This window comes from Pelophylax lessonae (assembly GCF_965119305.1).
Source record: "Pelophylax lessonae genome assembly, chromosome: 2".
Lineage (NCBI taxonomy): Eukaryota > Metazoa > Chordata > Amphibia > Anura > Ranidae > Pelophylax > Pelophylax lessonae.
The window spans coordinates 22,228,570-22,247,403 of NC_138769.1; the positions used below are offsets into that span (position 1 = coordinate 22,228,570).

At 45.5% G+C, this 18,834-nt stretch overlaps 1 protein-coding gene across 1 annotated transcript; it reads left to right on the forward strand.

Moving 5' to 3' along the window:
* The first annotated feature begins 272 nt into the window (after positions 1–272).
* COX17 (cytochrome c oxidase copper chaperone COX17) lies at positions 273–16,820 on the forward strand. The gene is made up of 4 exons (XM_082244321.1): positions 273–365; positions 4,508–4,649; positions 12,183–12,292; positions 16,636–16,820. The coding sequence occupies exons 2-3, from the start codon at positions 4,531–4,533 to the stop codon at positions 12,265–12,267; spliced, it is 204 nt and encodes a 67-aa protein (XP_082100447.1). The 5' UTR covers positions 273–365; positions 4,508–4,530; the 3' UTR covers positions 12,268–12,292; positions 16,636–16,820.
* Positions 16,821–18,834: the final 2,014 nt, after the last annotated feature.

Below are 18,834 nucleotides of genomic sequence, written 5' to 3' on the forward strand. Positions count from 1 at the left end.
CGCCGCCTCCTCCTGCGCCGCCATCTTTGTTGCTGTGGTTGCTAGGAGACGAGAGAACTGGCGTCTCCGTGTCTCCCTGCCAACAGCACCATGTGACCCAGAGGTGGACCTCTCACCTCCATGCCCCTGACGTCACTACGCCACGTTGGATGTAGCACTCTCCGCCGGATGGTGGCGCTGGTGTGTACAATTGAAATCAGGTGCCTCTAGGTGGCGATGTGTTGTCTCAGCTAATAGGAGGACAAAACTACATTTCCCGGCATACTCCTCTGCTTTACGTCACCCCTGGCTTCCTGCGCCGCAAGGGAGTGCGCCTGCGCGGGTGTTTCCTAGTTTCGTAACGCACGTGATTGTGAAGGAGAGAGGTGAGTGCAACATTGTATCCTTATCCCACCGGTGTGTGGGGTCACCTGTGGTCACTGACAGAGGGGGAGGGGAGCACTGACAGCTGTCATATGACATAGAGGGCTCCCCTGGGTGCATGGTGTCAGAGGAGGGGGGCAGATGACATGTGACATTGATGGGGGTCACCCTGATGGGGTCACATAGAGGGCAGAATACTGACCTGTGGGGGAGTCAGGGGGGTCATATGTCTTCTACAGATTATTACTGATATCATACTACTGCCCCATTGTCCTCAACAACTATCCCTATCCTGGGCCCCTGATCCCTCAACAACTTCCCCTATCCTGGGCCCCTGATCCCTCTACAACTGCCCCTATCCTGGGCCCCTGATCCCTCTACAACTGCCCCTATCCTGGGCCCCTGATCCCTCTACAACTGCCCCTATCCTGGGCCCCTGATCCCTCTACAACTGCCCCTATCCTGGGCCCCTGATCCCTCTACAACTGCCCCTATCCTGGGCCCCTGATCCCTCTACAACTGCCCCTATCCTGGGCCCCTGATCCCTCTACAACTGCCCCTATCCTGGGCCCCTGATCCCTCTACAACTGCCCCTATCCTGGGCCCCTGATCCCTCTACAACTGCCCCTATCCGTGGCCCCTGATCCCTCTACAACTGCCCCTATCCGTGGCCCCTGATCCCTCAACATCTTCCCCTATCCTGGGCCCCTGATCCCTCAACAACTTCCCCTATCCTGGGCCCCTGATCCCTCTACAACTGCCCCTATCCTGGGCCCCTGATCCCTCTACAACTGCCCCTATCCTGGGCCCCTGATCCCTCTACAACTGCCCCTATCCTGGGCCCCTGATCCCTCTACAACTGCCCCTATCCTGGGCCCCTGATCCCTCAACAACTGCCCCTATCCTGGGCCCCTGATCCCTCAACAACTGCCCCTGTCCTGGGCCCCTGATCCCCCTACAACTGCCCCTGTCCTGGGCCCCTGATCCCTCTACAACTGCCCCTGTCCTGGGCCCCTGATCCCTCTACAACTGCCCCTGTCCTGGGCCCCTGATCCCTCTACAACTGCCCCTGTCCTGGGCCCCTGATCCCTCTACAACTGCCCCTATCCTGGGCCCCTGATACCTCTACAACTGCCCCTATCCTGGGCCCCTGATCCCTCAACAACTGCCCCTATCCTGGGCCCCTAATCCCTCAACAACTGCCCCTGTCCTGGGCCCCTGATCCCCCTACAACTGCCCCTGTCCTGGGCCCCTGATCCCTCTACAACTGCCCCTATCCTGGGCCCCTGATCCCTCTACAACTGCCCCTATCCTGGGCCCCTGATCCCTCTACAACTGCCCCTATCCTGGGCCCCTGATCCCTCTACAACTGCCCCTATCCTGGGCCCCTGATCCCTCTACAACTGCCCCTATCCTGGGCCCCTGATCCCTCTACAACTGCCCCTATCCTGGGCCCCTGATCCCTCTACAACTGCCCCTATCCGTGGCCCCTGATCCCTCTACAACTGCCCCTATCCGTGGCCCCTGATCCCTCTACAACTGCCCCTATCCTGGGCCCCTGATCCCTCTACAATGGCCCCTGTCCTGGGTCCCTGATGCCCCCACAACTGCCCCTGTCCTGGGTCCCTGATGCCCCCACAACTGCCCCTGTCCTGGGTCCCTGATGCCCCCACAACTGCCCCTGTCCTGGGTCCCTGATGCCCCCACAACTGCCCCTGTCCTGGGTCCCTGATGTCCCCACAACTGCCCCTGTCCTGGGTCCCTGATGCCCCCACAACTGCCCCTGTCCTGGGTCCCTGATGCCCCCACAACTGCCCCTGTCCTGGGTCCCTGATGCCCCCACAACTGCCCCTGTCCTGGGTCCCTGATGCCCCCACAACTGCCCCTGTCCTGGGTCCCTGATGCCCCCACAACTGCCCCTGTCCTGGGTCCCTGATGTCCCCACAACTGCCCCTGTCCTGGGTCCCTGATGTCCCCACAACTGCCCCTGTCCTGGGTCCCTGATGTCCCCACAACTGCCCCTGTCCTGGGCCCCTGATCCCTCTACAACTGCCCCTATCCGTGGCCCCTGATCCCTCTACAACTGCCCCTATCCTGGGCCCCTGATCCCTCTACAATGGCCCCTGTCCTGGGTCCCTGATGCCCCCACAACTGCCCCTGTCCTGGGTCCCTGATGCCCCCACAACTGCCCCTGTCCTGGGTCCCTGATGCCCCCACAACTGCCCCTGTCCTGGGTCCCTGATGTCCCCACAACTGCCCCTGTCCTGGGTCCCTGATGCCCCCACAACTGCCCCTGTCCTGGGTCCCTGATGCCCCCACAACTGCCCCTGTCCTGGGTCCCTGATGCCCCCACAACTGCCCCTGTCCTGGGTCCCTGATGCCCCCACAACTGCCCCTGTCCTGGGTCCCTGATGCCCCCATAAGTGCCCCCATCCTGGGTCCTGATGCCTCTACAACTGCCCTGATCCCTCTACAATTGCCCCTGTCCTGGGCCTCGGAAAGTAAAGTGTTAAGTTTGTGCATGCAGTTGCTAACGGTAACCCAGAGGGACCCAAAAAGATGAAGAATTCAACAGCCCTCAAGGGGGCAGTGCTACATAGTCAATGAAATTAAAGAGGAAGTAAAGCTTCCTCTGTAACTTGTACCTATAAGTACTGTACATATCTCCTAAACTTGCACCGTTTAGGAGATATTTACCTTACATGCAGCCAGTGACGTCACTGATACACACTATGGCTTTTTCAGGAGTTTATAGGCCTATGCTCTTACAGGCAGAAAAACAAAACCCCACCAAACTCACGCTTTTTGAAAGCGTATTCGAGCAGAAGATACACCTAGGGGCCTAAAAATGCGTGAAAAAGCTCAAAGAAGCTGAAAAACACACCAAAAAAAAATTAAAGATAGGAGAAAAGAGCTGAGAGGAGGATTTGTGAAAAAAATGCTTATGCTCAAAGAAGCTCAAAAGAAACGCGCAAAAATGCACAGCCTGAAATAAAAGTTCAAATGCCTGTAGCAGCTTTTTATTTATTTATATATTTTTATTTATTTTTTATTGAGCTGCAGGGTGCATGAGCATTTTGTATCTCAGTATTTTTTATTTATTTTGTTTTTTCCTTTTTTTTTTTTTTTTTTTTTTTTATTGAGCTGCAGTGTGCATGAGCATTTTGTATCTCAGTATTTTTTATTTATTTTGTTTTTGCCTTTTTTTTTTTATTTATTTATTTTTTATTTTATTGAGCTGCAGGGTGCATGAGCATTTTGTATCTCAGTATTTTTTATTTATTTTGTTTTTTCCTTTTTTTTTTTTTTTATTGAGCTGCAGGGTGCATGAGCATTTTGTATCTCAGTATTTTTTATTTATTTTGTTTTGCCTTTTTTTTATTTATGTATTTATTAATTTTTTATTGAGCTGCAGGGTGCATGAGCATTTTGTATCTCAGTATTTTTTATTTATTTTGTTTTGCCTTTATTTATTTATTTTTTATTGAGCTGCAGGGTGCATGAGCATTTTGTATCTTAGTATTTTTTATTTATTTTGTTTTGCCTTTATTTATTTATTTTTTATTGAGCTGCAGGGTGCATGAGCATTTTGTATCTCAGTATTTTTTATTTATTTTGTTTTGCCTTTGTTTATTTATTTTTTATTGAGCTGCAGGGTGCATGAGCATTTTGTATCTTAGTATTTTTTATTTATTTTGTTTTGCCTTTATTTATTTATTTTTTATTGAGCTGCAGGGTGCATGAGCATTTTGTATCTCAGTATTTTTTATTTATTTTGTTTTGCCTTTTCTTATTTATTTATTTATTTTTTATTGAGCTGCAGGGTGCATGAGCATTTTGTATCTCAGTATTTTTTATTTATTTTGTTTTGCCTTTGTTTATTTATTTTTTATTGAGCTGCAGGGTGCATGAGCATTTTGTATCTCAGTATTTTTTATTTATTTTGTTTTGCCTTTTTTTATTTATTTATTTATTTTTTATTGAGCTGCAGGGTGCATGAGCATTTTGTATCTCAGTATTTTTTATTTATTTTGTTTTGCCTTTTTTTATTTATTTATGTATTTATTTATTTTTTATTGAGCGGCAGTGTGCATGAGCATTTTGTATCTCATTATTTTTTATTTCTTTATTTTTCTTTATTCAGAATTTAACCGTGGTGGTAGCACAATGTCCAGTTTAGCCGCTGCGAGCTGTGAGTCGACACCTGCGACCTCCGACGCACAGGAGAAGAAGCCATTGAAGCCGTGCTGTGCCTGTCCTGAGACCAAGAAGGCTCGCGATGCCTGGTAAGCGGAACGGTGACCCCCCCTGTATGTCTACTAAACACCTTTTTATTTTGATAGGGTAGGATGGGGATCGAACCCATCATTTTATTTTTCCTGTTCTGGATTTACATTCACAGTTGAACAGTCAGTCTAACACTGTGAATATGCATACAGGAGGAGTGAGGTGGTGATGCTTTTTTATCCACTTGAGGACCACCTAACGTACATATACATTGCTGCATTCAAGTGGTATATCTGCAGGTACCGGCTTCATCCCGGTATTGTTTTTTTCAGGAGGTGATCGGCTTTTTTATAAAAGCCGTTCTAGCAGCTACAGTGGTGATTGAAAGTTTGGGCACCCCAGGTAAAAATTTGTATTAATGTGCATAAAGAAGCCAAGGAAAGATGGAAAAATCTCCAAAAGGCATCAAATTACAGATTAGACATTCTTATAATATGTCAACAAAAGTTTGATTTTATTTCCATCATTTACACTTTCAAAATAACAGAAAACAAAAAAATGGCGTCTGCAAAAGTTTGGGCACCCTGCAGAGTTAATATCTTGTACTGCCCCCTTTGGCAAGTATCAAAGCTTGTAAACGCTTTTTGTAGCCAGCCAAGAGTCTTTCAATTCTTGTTTGAGGTATCTTTGCCCATTCTTCCTTACAAAAGTATTCCAGTTCTTTGAGATTTCTGGGCTGTCTGTCACACACTGCTCTTTTAAGGTCTATCCATAGATTTTCAATTATGTTGAGGTCAGGAGATTGTGAAGGCCATGGCAAAACCTTCAGTTTACGCCTCTTGATGTAATCCGCCGTGGATTTTGAGGTGTGTTTAGGATCATTATCCATTTGTAGAAGCCATCCTCTCTTTAACTTCAGCTTTTTCACAGATGGCATCAAGTTACCATCCACAATTTGCTGAAATTTTATTGAATCCATTTTTCCTTCTACTCGTGAGATGTTCCCTGTGCCACTGGCTGCAATACAACCCCAAAGCATGATTGATCCACCCCCATGCTTAACAGTTGGACAGAGGTTCTTTTCATTAAATTCTGTGCCCCTTCTTCTCCAAATGTACCTTTGCTCATTCCTGCCAAAAAGTTTGATTTTAACCTCATCGGTCCACAGAACTTGTTTCCAAAATGCATCAGGCTTGTCTATATGTTCATTTGCAAAGTTCAAACGCTGATTTTTGTTGTGAGGACGTAGAAGAGGTTTTCTTCTGATGACTCTTCCATGAAGACCATATTTGTACAAGTATCTCTTTATAGTGGAATAGTGTACCACAACTCCAGTGTCTGCCAGATCTTTCTGGAGGGATCGTGCAGTCAAACGTGGGTTTTGAATTGTTTTTCTCACAATGCTGCGAGCTGTTCTGTCTGATATTTTTCTTGGTCTTCCAGATCTTGCTTTAACTTCCACTGTTCCTGATGACTGCCATTTCTTAATTACATTTGGAACAGAGGATATTGACACCTGAAAACGCTGTGCTATCTTCTTATAGCCTTCTCCAGCTTTGTGAGCGTCAACTATTTTCAGTTTCAGTTTTCTAGACAACTGCTTAGATTGGGGTGTCAAACTCCACTTCCATCGCGGGCCGCATCAGCATTATGGTTTCCCTCAAAGGGACGGTTATATCTGTAAGATTAGATGTCCAGAACACCCCAAACCCCCTTACACCCTTACATCAAAATGCACCCCCTTACCAGAGGGTGGATCTGGAAAGAAGTGCAGGGTCTGGAGGAGAACCAGAGAAAGGCTGGAGTCAGCTTCCAGAGTATGCTGAATGCTGAGACCAGGGGAGGCAGAGACAAGGTGGTGTTGCGGCTTCACAGAGAGGTGCAGGATCTGTAGGAGGAGTTCTGCCCTTCTCTCTGATGCGGACTGCTGAGGAGGAGGGGGGGGCAAAGACGAGCCTTTCTGCAGCTGCACAGAGTACTGCAGAATCTGGCAAAGGAGTTCTGTCCTCTCTGCTACCGACTACAGAGAAAAGGTGGGGGCAGAGACAAGGGGGCTGCCACAGCTGCATGAGAGGTGCGAGAGCCACATGAAATGGCCTGGGGGGCCGCATTCGGCCCGCGGGCCTTGTGTTTGACACCTGTGGCTTAGAAGATCCCATGGTGCTGATTGTTGGGGCAAGGTCAGATGAGTCGGGGCATTTAAAACCTTTGAGATTGACATCACCTGGTCTTCCCAGATAAGAATTGAGAACAATCCATGACACTGGCAGGTCTCAGCCTTGCAAAGGGGGCAGTGCATGCTATAAATTCTGCAGGGTGCCCAAACTTTTGCAGACGCCATTTTTTTGTTTTCTGTAATTTTGAAAGTGTCAATGATGGAAATAAAATCTAACTTTTGTTGACATATTATAAGCATGTCTAATCTGTAATTTGATGCCTTTTGGAGATTTTTCCATCTTTCCTTGGCTTCTTTATGCACATCAATACAAATTTGTACCTGGGGTGCCCAAACTTTCGATCACCACTGTATATAGTCGCTGGATTGCTTTTACAGGCGGTGGAAGGAATTGCCTGCCGGTGCCTGTCTGGGCACTCCTTTTCCACCGGCGAGCAGCCAACTTACCATAATAGGTATTGCAATCAAAAGTAGCGCAAATCCACACGCCCCAAAATGTGAACTCTTTGGTGCTATACACGAAATAAATATAATGACCAATTCTATGAAAAACGAAATCATTTCATCGCCTTACCCCTCTAGGACACAAACACAAAAACGGCTAAGTTAGAAAAAGTGCAAATGCAAAAAAAATGTGCAAACATCAACAAATATTACAATGAAAGAGCTCTGTTAACCACTTCCGGACCGCCCGCCGCAGTTATAAGTCGCTACTTTGATGTTAAAGACTGGGGTATGGCAGCCGATAGCTGGTATTTTTTTACTGGTTGGACGGTCCTCTTTCACATAAAAGTGGTCCCAGTGGCAGATTCGCAGTAAGATCCCGCTTCCCGGTCGTTTTTATTCCCGCTTACCAGAGCCGTCGGTAGCGGCGAAAACGATCCGGTCCTTTCCCCTCCTAGGCAGGAAGTCGAATGAGGGCAAGATGGACCCCACTCCACTCTATGGCCTTGGAGGACCGGACATACGTCATACATCACTTCCTCCCAATGGCCTTAAAGGGTCCTTTTTTTTCATGATGAAAAAAATAATTTTTTTTTTTTTTTGCTTTTTAGTATAGATGTGAGGTCTTTTTGACCCCCAGATCTCACATTAACCACTTTACCCCTGAGTACTGGAATAGTACTGCGGCAAAGTGGCACGATCCCGTCTGACAACGTAGACCTACGTCGCCAGACTCCTCCCCTGTAGGCGGAGCGCTCCCGCTGTTTTCATTCACAGCGGGAGTCGGGCCAGGGGAGGAGCGGCGGCGATCGCCGCTGCTCTGCCCCGATCGTCGGGGAATCCAGTTTGGAGATCCGCCCACTTGTGTAAACAGAGCGGGCGGATCTCCTCAGTGACAGGGAGTGACAGATCGGAGGGTTCAGCATAGCTGGACATCCGATCTGTCCCTGTGTCACTCAGTCACCTCCCCCCCCACACGTCAGTAAGCACCAGGCATACATTAACCCCTCCCTCTCCAATAAAATTAACCCCTTCTCTGCCAGTGTCATTTTTACAGTAACAGTGCATATTTATAGCACTGATTACTGCAGTAATGTCACTGATCCCCCAAAAGTGTCAAAAATGTCCGTCAAGGGTCCGATCTGTCCGCCGCAATGTCGCAGTTCCGCAAAAAAAAAACGCAGATCGCCGCCATTACTCGTTAAAAAAAAAAAAACACCAAAAATGACAGAAATCTTTCCCTTTGTTAGTAAACGCAATAACTTTTGCGCAAACCAATCAAAATACGCTTATTGTGATTTTTTTTTTTTTTTACCAAACATGGGTAGCAGAAAACAAATTGGCCAAAAATTTAAAAAAAAATTGTTTTTTACATCTTTTTTGGGGGGAATTTCATATAAAAAAATGTTAAAAATATTGTTATTTTTTCAAAATAAACGCTCTTTTTTTTGTTTATAGCGCAAAAAGTAAAAATCGCACAGGTGATCAAACACCACCAAAAGAAAGCTCTGTTTGTGGGAAAAAAAGGACGTAAATTTCGTTTGGGTACAGCGTCGCATGACCGCGCAATTGTCAGTTAAAGTCGCACAGCGCCGAATCGCAAAAAGTGGCCCAGACGTAAGACAGCAAAATCCTCTAGTGGTAAAGTGGTTAAAGAGGACCTGTCATCCTTATTTCTATTACAAGGAATGTTTAAATTCCTTGTAATATGAATAAAAGTGATCAAAAACAGAAACAGAAAAAAAAAAATGAAAGCTCCCCTTTAGCTCGCACGCAGAAGTGAGCGCATACGCAAGTGGCACCCATGATGTTTAAAGGGACAGTGTAAAAATAAAACATAAATAAGAAAAAAAAAAAATTTAAAGCACCCCGTCCCTCCTAGCTCTAGCGCAGAAGTGAACGCATACGTAAGTCGCGCCCACATATGTAAACGGTGTTCAAACAACACATGTGAGTTATCGCCGCGATCGTTAGAGGGATTGCAATAATTCTAGTCCTAGACCTCCTCTGTAACTCTAAACTGGTAACCTGTAGAAATTTTTAAAATGTCACCTATAAACATTTTTAAGTACCAATGTTTGTCGCCATTCCACGAGCGTGCGCAATTTTGAAGCATGACATCTTAAGTATCTATTTACTCAGCATAACATTATCTTTCACAGAAAAAAAAAATGTTTCGTTTTTTTTTCTTTTTAAATTGAAGTGAAATGTATTTTTTCCAAAAAAAAATGCGTTTGAAAGACAGCTGCACAAATACCGCATTACAAAAAATATTGCAACGACCGCCATTTTATTCTCTAGAGTCTTTGCTAAAAAAATATTTAATGTTTTGGGGTTCTAAGTAATTTTCTAGCAAAAAATACTCATTTTAACTTGTAAACAACAAGTGTCAAAAATAGGCCTGGTCCTTAAGAGCCCATTCACAATAGCGCGACTTGTCAGCCTGACAAGTCGCGCTCGGTCGCGGTCCATTGATTGGCACAGGACCCGTTCTAATAGGCGTGACACAAGTCGCTCCGACTTAGAAAAAGGGTCCTGTACTACTTTGGGGCAACTTGCATAGACTTCCATTATGTGAAGTCTCTGCAAGTCGCGCCGAAGTCGCGGGGCACGCTACTTCACAGGTCGCCCCCCCAAAGTCGTGTTGCGCTAGTCTGAATGGGCTCTAAGTGGTTGAAGTGCTTATTCTTGTATAGTACTCTATTAAGGTGGTAACATGTGTATTTCAGTAATAGTCCATATAAGAAAAAAAACGTGTCCCCCCAAAAAAATAATTTTTTTTTTAAATTCTTAATACTGCAGAAAATGATCTTCTCAGTGAAAAATCCACCCAGGGGTGACACCGAATAAGTGAGTCCTTCACTACTCTCGCTGGATCAAACTCACCAGATCAACAGGCCAGTCAGGGTATAGACCAGTATTCACACCAAAATCTCTCCAAAAAGATCCTACAAAGAGATACCTGAGTGCTTTCTTCTTATTAGTAATACCAATCAGAGTATCCCCTCACATGCCATAGTATCCAGTATGGAAGATAAAAAGAATGAAGGAGGCTTCCATTGTGTAAAAACGTATGAACAGGCTTTATTAAGATATCCAATAAAATTCCACTCACATGAACCTAGTGTCCGCCTGACACTAGGGATAAAGCACTCAGCTGTGTGGCGTTCGTCTCTGGTCATTTCCCAGACCACGGGCACGAACTGGCATACACGATGACGTCAGAGTTCCTGCCCCCAACCTACGCGTTTTGTCATGCGACGTCCCCATGGACGTCCCCACGTAGGGCAGGGTAGGAAATCTGACATCGTGTATGCCAGTTCGTGCCCATGGTCTGGGAACTGATCAGAGATGAACGCCACACAGCTGAGCCTGTTATCACTAGTGTCAGGCGGACACTAGGTTCATGTGTGTGGAGTTTTATTGGATATTTTAATAAAGCCTGTTCATATGTTTTTACATGATGGAAGCCTCCTTCCTTCTTTATTGTATTTTAAAAAAAAAATTTGCATCCCAAAAACCACTGCACACTAGGGACTCTGCTAAAAAAAATATATAATGTTGGGTGGTTCTAAGTAATTCTCTAGCAAAAAAACACTAATTTTGTTTTTTTACATGTAAACAAAAAGTGTCAGAAAAAGGCCTGGACTTAAAAACCCAATTTTCCTTTTTTTTTGTCTGTATTTTGCATACTGCTTAACCACTTTAAGACCGGAAGGATTTGGCCCCTTAATGACCAGGCCCTATTTTGCGATTCGGCACTGTTACTTTAACGGAAAATTGCGCGGTCGTGCGACGCTGTACACAAATAAAATTGATGTCCTTTTTTTCCCACAAATAGAGCTTTCTTTTGGTGGTATTTGATCACCTGTGCAGTTTTTTTTTTTTTTTGCGCTATAAACAAAAAAAGAGCGACAATTTTGAAAAAAAAAAACAATATTTTTCACTTTCTGCTATATGACATTCTCAAAAAAAAAAATTGAAAATCAAAATTTTTTAACATTTTAGGCCAATTTGTTTTCGAGGCCACTAACTACGGGAAAGATTTATGTCATTTTTATTGTTTTTTTTTTTTTTTTTTTTATTTTTTTTTTTTTTTACTAGTAATGGCGGCGATCTGCGATTTTTAGCGGGACTGCGGCATTGCGGCGGACAAATCGGACCCCTGACTGACATTTTTGACACTTTTGGGGGGACCAGTGACATTACTACAGTAATCAGTGCTAAAATTATGCACTGTGACTGGCAGGGAAAGGGTTAACACCAGGGGGATCAAGGGGTTAAATGTAAGCCTAGGGGAGAGATTCTAACTGTGGGGGGGCATGGCTTTTGAAATTACCATAGAGACCTGTGATCCTATATAGAAGGATCACAGGCGCTCTGTGATCATTCCAGGGAGAAGAACGGTCTGCTGTGTTTACAACAGCTGATCGTCCTCTCTCAGCGTGGGGGCGATCGCAGGTGGCAGGCAGCAATCGGAGCCGCCTGACACACGCATCGGCTTCCCCGCTGACAATCAGGGACTGGAGCACACCGCCGGCGGCGCGCGATCGCCCCCCTAGCTGTACCCAGGTGAGCAACGTATCCATACGTTGTTTTGCCTGCAGGAGCCACCCTGCCGCGCTATATATATATATACAGCAAGTGGTTAAAGAACACAATTTCCTGGTTCTTTCTGGAATTTTAGAATGCATCATAGTAAAGTGGTTAATTTACTGTCCAAACTTTATGGGGGGGGGGGGTAGCTAGGGTTGAGCAACTTAGTGTGCAATAGAAGCTGCTGCAAGTCAAATAGGGCCCGCCCCATTTCCTGGATGGCGGACATCCAGCATCATCTTCTTACTCATTTCTCCCCAGCCTGATTGTCTAAAGCAGCTTAAATTTCGCATGTGTGGGGTGTCTTTAGTTTTCCAACTATTCAGTCTGTCCAATCTGATATCTAGCTTTTTATTTGTTTTTTTTGTTTTTCCAGCATCATCGAGAAGGGTGAAGAGCACTGTGGGCATCTGATCGAGGCTCACAAGGAGTGCATGAGGTCACTGGGGTTCAAGGTGTGACTCGGTCATTGCAATGGAGTGTTTGGTAAGTCTCTTCCACCCATAATAATGTTGATGGTGGTATTATGGTAGAAATAGATGTGTTATTACTCTAGGGCAGTGATGGCGAACATTTGCACCCCAGATGTTTTGGAACTACATTTCCCATGATGCTCATGCACTCTGCAGTGTAGTTGAGCATCATGGGAAATGTAGTTCCAAAACATCTGGGGTGCCAAGGTTCGCCATCACTGCACTAGGGTAACCAGTGGTGTATTTTGCTTTTGTGCTGCCCTAGGCAAGACTAAAATTGGGCACCCCCCTGTAAATCTGCCCCACTCCTTTTTTTAACGGATTTGACTCCCTCCAAAATTGAAGGACTACAAGTCCCAGCATGAACCTCTGAGATGTCACGAGAGGGGGGGGGTGAGGGGGTGGGAGAGAGAGAAGGGGGTGGGGGTGGGGGTGGGAGAGAGAGAAGGGGGTGGGGGTGGGAGAGAGAGAGGGGGTGGTGAGAGAGAGAGAGGGGGGATGAGAGAGAGAAAGAGAGGGTGGATGAGAGAGAGAAAGAGAGGGGGGATGAGAGATGGGGATGGGAGAGAGAGCGAGAGAGAGGGGGGATGAGAGAGAGAGGGGGGGATGAGAGAGAAAGACAGAGGGGGTGAGAGAGAGAGGGGGGGAGAGAGAGAGAGGGGGTGAGAGAGGCGGCTCTAGCATCCAGTGGACAATAGAATCTCAGGTGGAGGGGGCTGGCTTTTTTGCTGCCCCCCTGCAAAGTGCTGCCCTAGGCCTGGGCCTTGTTGGCCTAGGCCAAAATACAGCACTGAGGGTAACCATAGACTGGTACTAGGATAGGAGACATCTGCCTAACAGCAAACCATCTGGACGCCACCACCATCACCTGTGCACCTCGGCTGATAAAAAGGTGACCCTGGCTCAACCTGCATTCCCTTTTCTGCCCAGAAAAAAGGGTCACTGGTGCAGGCACCGAGCCCAGCACCCTCTGGCACTTCATAAACAGAAGCACTTGGCTTGTCCATGGGAAAGTGGCATATCATAGGGGGAAATGCTGCCACTTCTTTGGATGACATTGATAAAGGAAATGGACAGCCTCTGCTCATGGTGAAGGTATTTGGTAGAAAGGATTTGCAAAGTAAGAGTAAAGAGAAATTAATATGCATGGACATCAGTGGCAGCTGGTGCATTGGGGGCGCAGGGGCCACCCCCCTATCCATGCGTCTGGCCCTCTAATCTACATGCGGGGCGCCGGACGCATGGAGTTCAATGGGGCTTTTTTTTTTTTTTTTAAGCATGTGATTAGAGCCAGAGGCTCTAATAGGTTAAAAAAAAAAAAAAAGTGGGCTCACCCAGTTGTGTGACAATAGCGAACACATTTTCGCTATAGTCACACAGATCCTCCTCCTGGCCAATCAGGAAGCTGGTCTGAGACCCGTTTCCCGATTGGCCGAAAGGAGAAGCCATGCCATCGAGGAGGGAGGAGATGCAGAAGACAGGGGGAAGAAGCTGAAGCCGCCGTCGCCGCCGTGTGCTGCTGCGGCCTGCCCTCCCTCCACATATCAAGGGAGTATGGTGCGGTCCTTTCCCCCCCCCCCCCCGGCCCATGGAGCACCTGCCGCCACTGATGGACATCCTGTAGGCATGGTAGGTGTGCCAAGGATCTGACTATTTGGTCAACCCGGAGACTTTTAAGCTCCAATCCTGGACAGCTGCTCTCCCCAATATAAACATTTAATATATTTTAAATCATACACTTAAGACGTTGCACAAACAGCTCATCAATTACAAGAGACATTCATTTCTGGTATCTTGGAACACTTCATCAGCTTGATTGACCTGTAGAACATGGAGACTCATTGGCTCTATGTTCCACAATGAGATGTTGCAGGGATCCAGAGAGGGAAACATTCTAATAAGAAATTGCACAAACAGCACATCAAATACAAGAGACATTCATTTCTGGTATCTTGGAACACTTCATCAGCTTGATTGTCCTTTGTACACCCAAATACCTCCCTGTAGAACAAGGAGACTAACTGCCTCTATATTCCACAATGAAACATTCCAAGAACCCAGAGAACGAAACATTCTTTCTCATAACATCTTTCCAGAAATACATTTTATCAAGTTATTATAAAAGACCCTAACATTGTCATATTAGTACTTAGTAATGCATTTATTTGGTCAACCCGGACACTTTTAAGCTCTAGTACTGGATAGCTGTCCTCCCCAATATAAACATGTATTATATAAAATCATACAATTAAGAAATTGCACAAACGGATTTCTGCTATCTTGGAACACCTTTTAGCTTGATTGGCCTCTAAACTCCCAAATACCTCCCTGTAGAACAAGGAGACCATCGGCCTCTATGTTCCACAGAGAGACATTCCAGGAATCCAGAAAATAAAACATTCTTTCTTATAACATCTTTTTGGAAATGCATTCTAGCAAGTGAACCTGTTATTATAAAAAGAAGAACCTAACATTGGCATATAAGCACTCAGTAATGTCATTTAATCATTCGTAAAATACGTGAAAATTATATTTATCAACCATTTTTTTTTTTTTTTTGTAAAATAATTTTTCACCTTAATTAAAAAAAAAAAAAACACACTTCAGCACTGTGACCCCCCTCATTGAAGGGACAGATAATTATGGTTACAGTCTTGGCTGTGTTTGAGGTTTTTGAGGTGTCTTTTGATGGCATTGTGGAGCAAGTTCACTGTCCTCTAGAATTCTCGAGTGCCATACTGTGGCCGTTGGGAGTAAAATATGTCCTAAGGTTGGTGGTCAGTTGGAGTAAAAAAAAAAAGTGATCTAACACTTGTGTTAAGTGGGAGGAGAAATAGTGTTCCATCATTGGTGTCAGTGGGAGGAATAGTGCCCCATTATTGGTGTCAGTGGGAGGAATAGTGCCCCATCATTGGTGTCAGTGCAAGGAATTGTACCCCATCATTGGTATCAGTGGGAGGAATAGTGCTCCATCATTGGTGTCAGTGGGAGGAATGGTGCCCCATCATTGGTGTCAGTGGGAGGAATAGTGCCCCATCATTGGTGTCAGTGGAAGGAATAGTGCCTCATCATTATTGTCAGTGGAAGGAATAATGCTTGGTGTCAGTGGAAGGAATAGTGCCCCATCATTGGTGTCAGTGGGAGGAATAGTGCTCCATCATTAGTGGCCGGGATAGTGCCCCATCATTGGTGTCAGTGGGAGGAGGAATGCCCCGTCATTGGTGTCAGTGGGAGGAATAGTACCCCATCATTGGTATCAGTGGGAGGAATAGTGCCCCATCATTAGTGTCAGTGGGAGGAATAGTGCCCCATCATTGGTGTCAGTGAAAGGAATGATGCCTCATCATTGGTGTCAGTGGGAGGAATAGTGCCCCATCATTTGTGCCAGTGGAAGGAATAATGCCCCATCATTGGTATCAGTGGGAGGAAAAGTGCCCCATCATTGGTGTTAGTGAAAGGAATGATGCCTGATCATTGATGTCAGTGGGAAGAATAGTTCTTTGGTGTCTTTGGGTGGAGAAGTTATGCCCCATCATCAGTGTCATTGGGAGGCAGGTACCCCATCATTGGTGTCAGTGGGACGAATAATTGGCGTCAGTGGCAGAGGAACAATGCCCCATCGTCACTGGAAAAGGTAGTGCTCTGTTTTTTCTGTTAGTGGAATGAATAGTGCCCCATCATTGGTGTCAGTGGGAAGAATAGTGGCCCCAGTTGTTGGCGTCAGTGGTAAAGGAACAGTGCCCCATTGTCAGTGGAAAAGGTTGTTCCCCATTGTTATTGTCAGTGGCAGGGATAGTGCCCCATCATTGGTGTCAGTGGAAGGAATAGCGTCCCATCTTTGGACTCAGTGGCAGAGGAACAATGCCCCAGCATCAGTGGGAAAGTTAGTGCTCCATCGTTTTTGTCAGTGGGAGGAATAGTGCCCCATTATTGGTGTCACTGGGAGGAATAGTGCCCCATCATTGGTATCAGTGGGGGGAATAGTGCCCCATCATTGGTATCAGTGGGGGGAATAGTGCCCCATCATTGGTATCAGTGGGAGGAATAGTGCCCCATCATTGGTATCAGTGGGAGGAATAGTGCCCCATCATTGGTATCAGTGGGGGGAATAGTGCCCCATCATTGGTTTCAGTGGGAGAAATAGTGCCCCATCATTGGTGTCAGTGGAAGAAATAGTGTATCAAGGACAAAAAAACTGTAGTTAGTGGACTGCTAGTTTATACTGTATGTTGCCATCAGTAACCAATGATAAATGATGTTCTGCATACCTGTAGGGGGCAGTGTAGAGATGCGGAGGCATACTGTATTTTTCCTCTAGTAACAATGACAAATGACATATCTGCTCTGATCTTTCAGGGTTTCTTCCTGTGTGCTGCTTTGGATCTCTAACTTATTTCCTGAATGGTGAGAGTGGAATTATATGCGGAATGGAGAAGAGGAACTCTTTGGTTTTGGTCACATTTATACCCTATTCTCCTGCTCACTTAGAGTGTAAAGTTTATTTTTTTAAATTCTATTAAATGATACTGATTAAATAAAAATGCATTGAGTTGTGTGATTAATTTTGATTTTAATTTGTATCCTAATGCAATGACTGTAACAAGAAATAGTAATGAAATCATAGAAACCCACAATTTTGGAAAATCTCCAGCCAAAACTTTTTGTGGTTGTCGGTTCGATCCTCTGTTAGAGGTAACATCAGTAGAGGGGCATAGAACACAGATTTTCATAGGCCATCAAAATAATGACAAAGTCATTACTTAAGCCCGAATTGGCCAGGAATAGGCAAACTACAAAGGGGGACCCCCCCCCCCTTTTCAGGAGAGGAGATTTACCCGAGTTGAGAAATCCAAACCCTTCCTGTTCTTTCCAAAGAAAAAAAGTTTTGGCTGAAGTTCCAATTTAAACAGACAATTTACAATATTAAATGACACTTTAGACCACAGGAATGATAATGACGATGTTGTTGGTGTTATTATGGCAGTGTTATTGCACTAGGGTGACCATAGACTGATGCCAAGACGAGAGGAGATGAGACGTCCACCTGTCAGCAGACCATCTGGAAGCCACCAACATCACCTGTGTGACTCGGCTGATAGAAAAGGTGACCTTGCTTTAACCTGCCTATCTTTATCTTCACAGGAAAAAGGGGTCACATGTGCAGAAAGGGGGTCACTGGTGCAAGCACCAAGCCCAGCACCCTCTGTCACTTTGTGACAATAGTGCACTTCAGAAACACCTGGGTTGTCAGTGGGGAGGTGGCATAACGTAGGGGGTTGATAAGGATAATCAACAACCTCTGCTCATGGTGAAGGTTCTGAAATTGTATTTAGTAGAAAGGATTTACAAAGTAAAAGTATAGATTATAAGAAAGAGAAATGACCATGCATGGAGATCCTTTAGGCATGGCAGGTGTACCAAGAGTCTGACTATTTGGTCAACCCGGAGACTTGTAAGCTCCAACCCTGGACAGCTGCTCTCCCCAATATAAACATTTTATATATTAAATCATACACTTAAGAAATTGCACAAACAGCACATCAGTTACAAAAAACATTAATTTCTGGTATCTTGGAACACCTCAGCAGTTTGAACTGTAGACCTCCGAATACCTCTCTGTAGAACAAGGAGACATATTGCCTCTATGTTCCGCGAGGAGACACTCCAGGAATCCAGAAAATGAAACATTCTTTACATTGATAAGAAATTGCACAAACAGCACATCAATTACAAGAGACATTAATTTCTGGTATCTTGGAACCCCTCATCAGTTTAATTGACCTGTAGAACCCTGAATAACTCCCTGTAGAACAAGGAGCCTAATTGCCTCTATGTTCCACAAGGAGACACTCCAGGGATCCAGAAAATAAAAACATTCTTTATAATGATAAGAAATTGCACAAACAGCACATCAATTACAAGAGACATTCATTTCTGGTATCTTGAAACCCCTCATCAGTTTGATTGACCTGTAGATCCCCGAATACCTCCCTGAGTAGAACAAGGAGACCAATTGCTTCTATGTTCTACAAGGAGACGCACCAGGGATCCAGAAAATAAAACATTCTTTATAATTGTGGCAGGATTTCCAGGCATTGGGCCTGATGTGGGTCTGCCATGGTTGCCGGTGACACCTTCAGCCCATTTAAGCTGAATACCTAAGTGTGAGATTGGAGACAATGACCATTTCAGCATCTTTGGTTTGTTTTGTTTATTTGATATTGGGGATGAGAGAAGGGGATGAGTGAGATACTCCTCTGGCTCAACTAGGTACAAACAGGACACTTTGAAGAAAAATGCCTTTCAGCGCTGTCTTGACGCCGGCTGGGGGTCGACCAACGCTTGCTGGAGCTTGAAAAACACTGACTTGCCGTACTGTACTTGAACTTGACTTCTGACACTCTGGTTAGCTCAAAAGTCCTGAACACAGCTCCCTCCAGTCCTTCCTGACTGAGGTAGCTTCTGTATACTGCTTCTGCTGCTGCAACTCTCAACACTGCACACTGTACACTTTAACTCTTCAGGGCCCAACTGCTGGCGGCCCCTCTACACTTC

Bases quoted from the DNA above. Each gene is read 5' to 3' on its own strand.
- COX17 (XM_082244321.1), top strand. From the start codon at position 4,531: ATGTCCAGTTTAGCCGCTGCGAGCTGTGAGTCGACACCTGCGACCTCC. The intron at 4,650-12,182 runs GTAAGCGGAACG...TTGTTTTTCCAG, and splicing joins AAGAAGGCTCGCGATGCCTG to CATCATCGAGAAGGGTGAAG.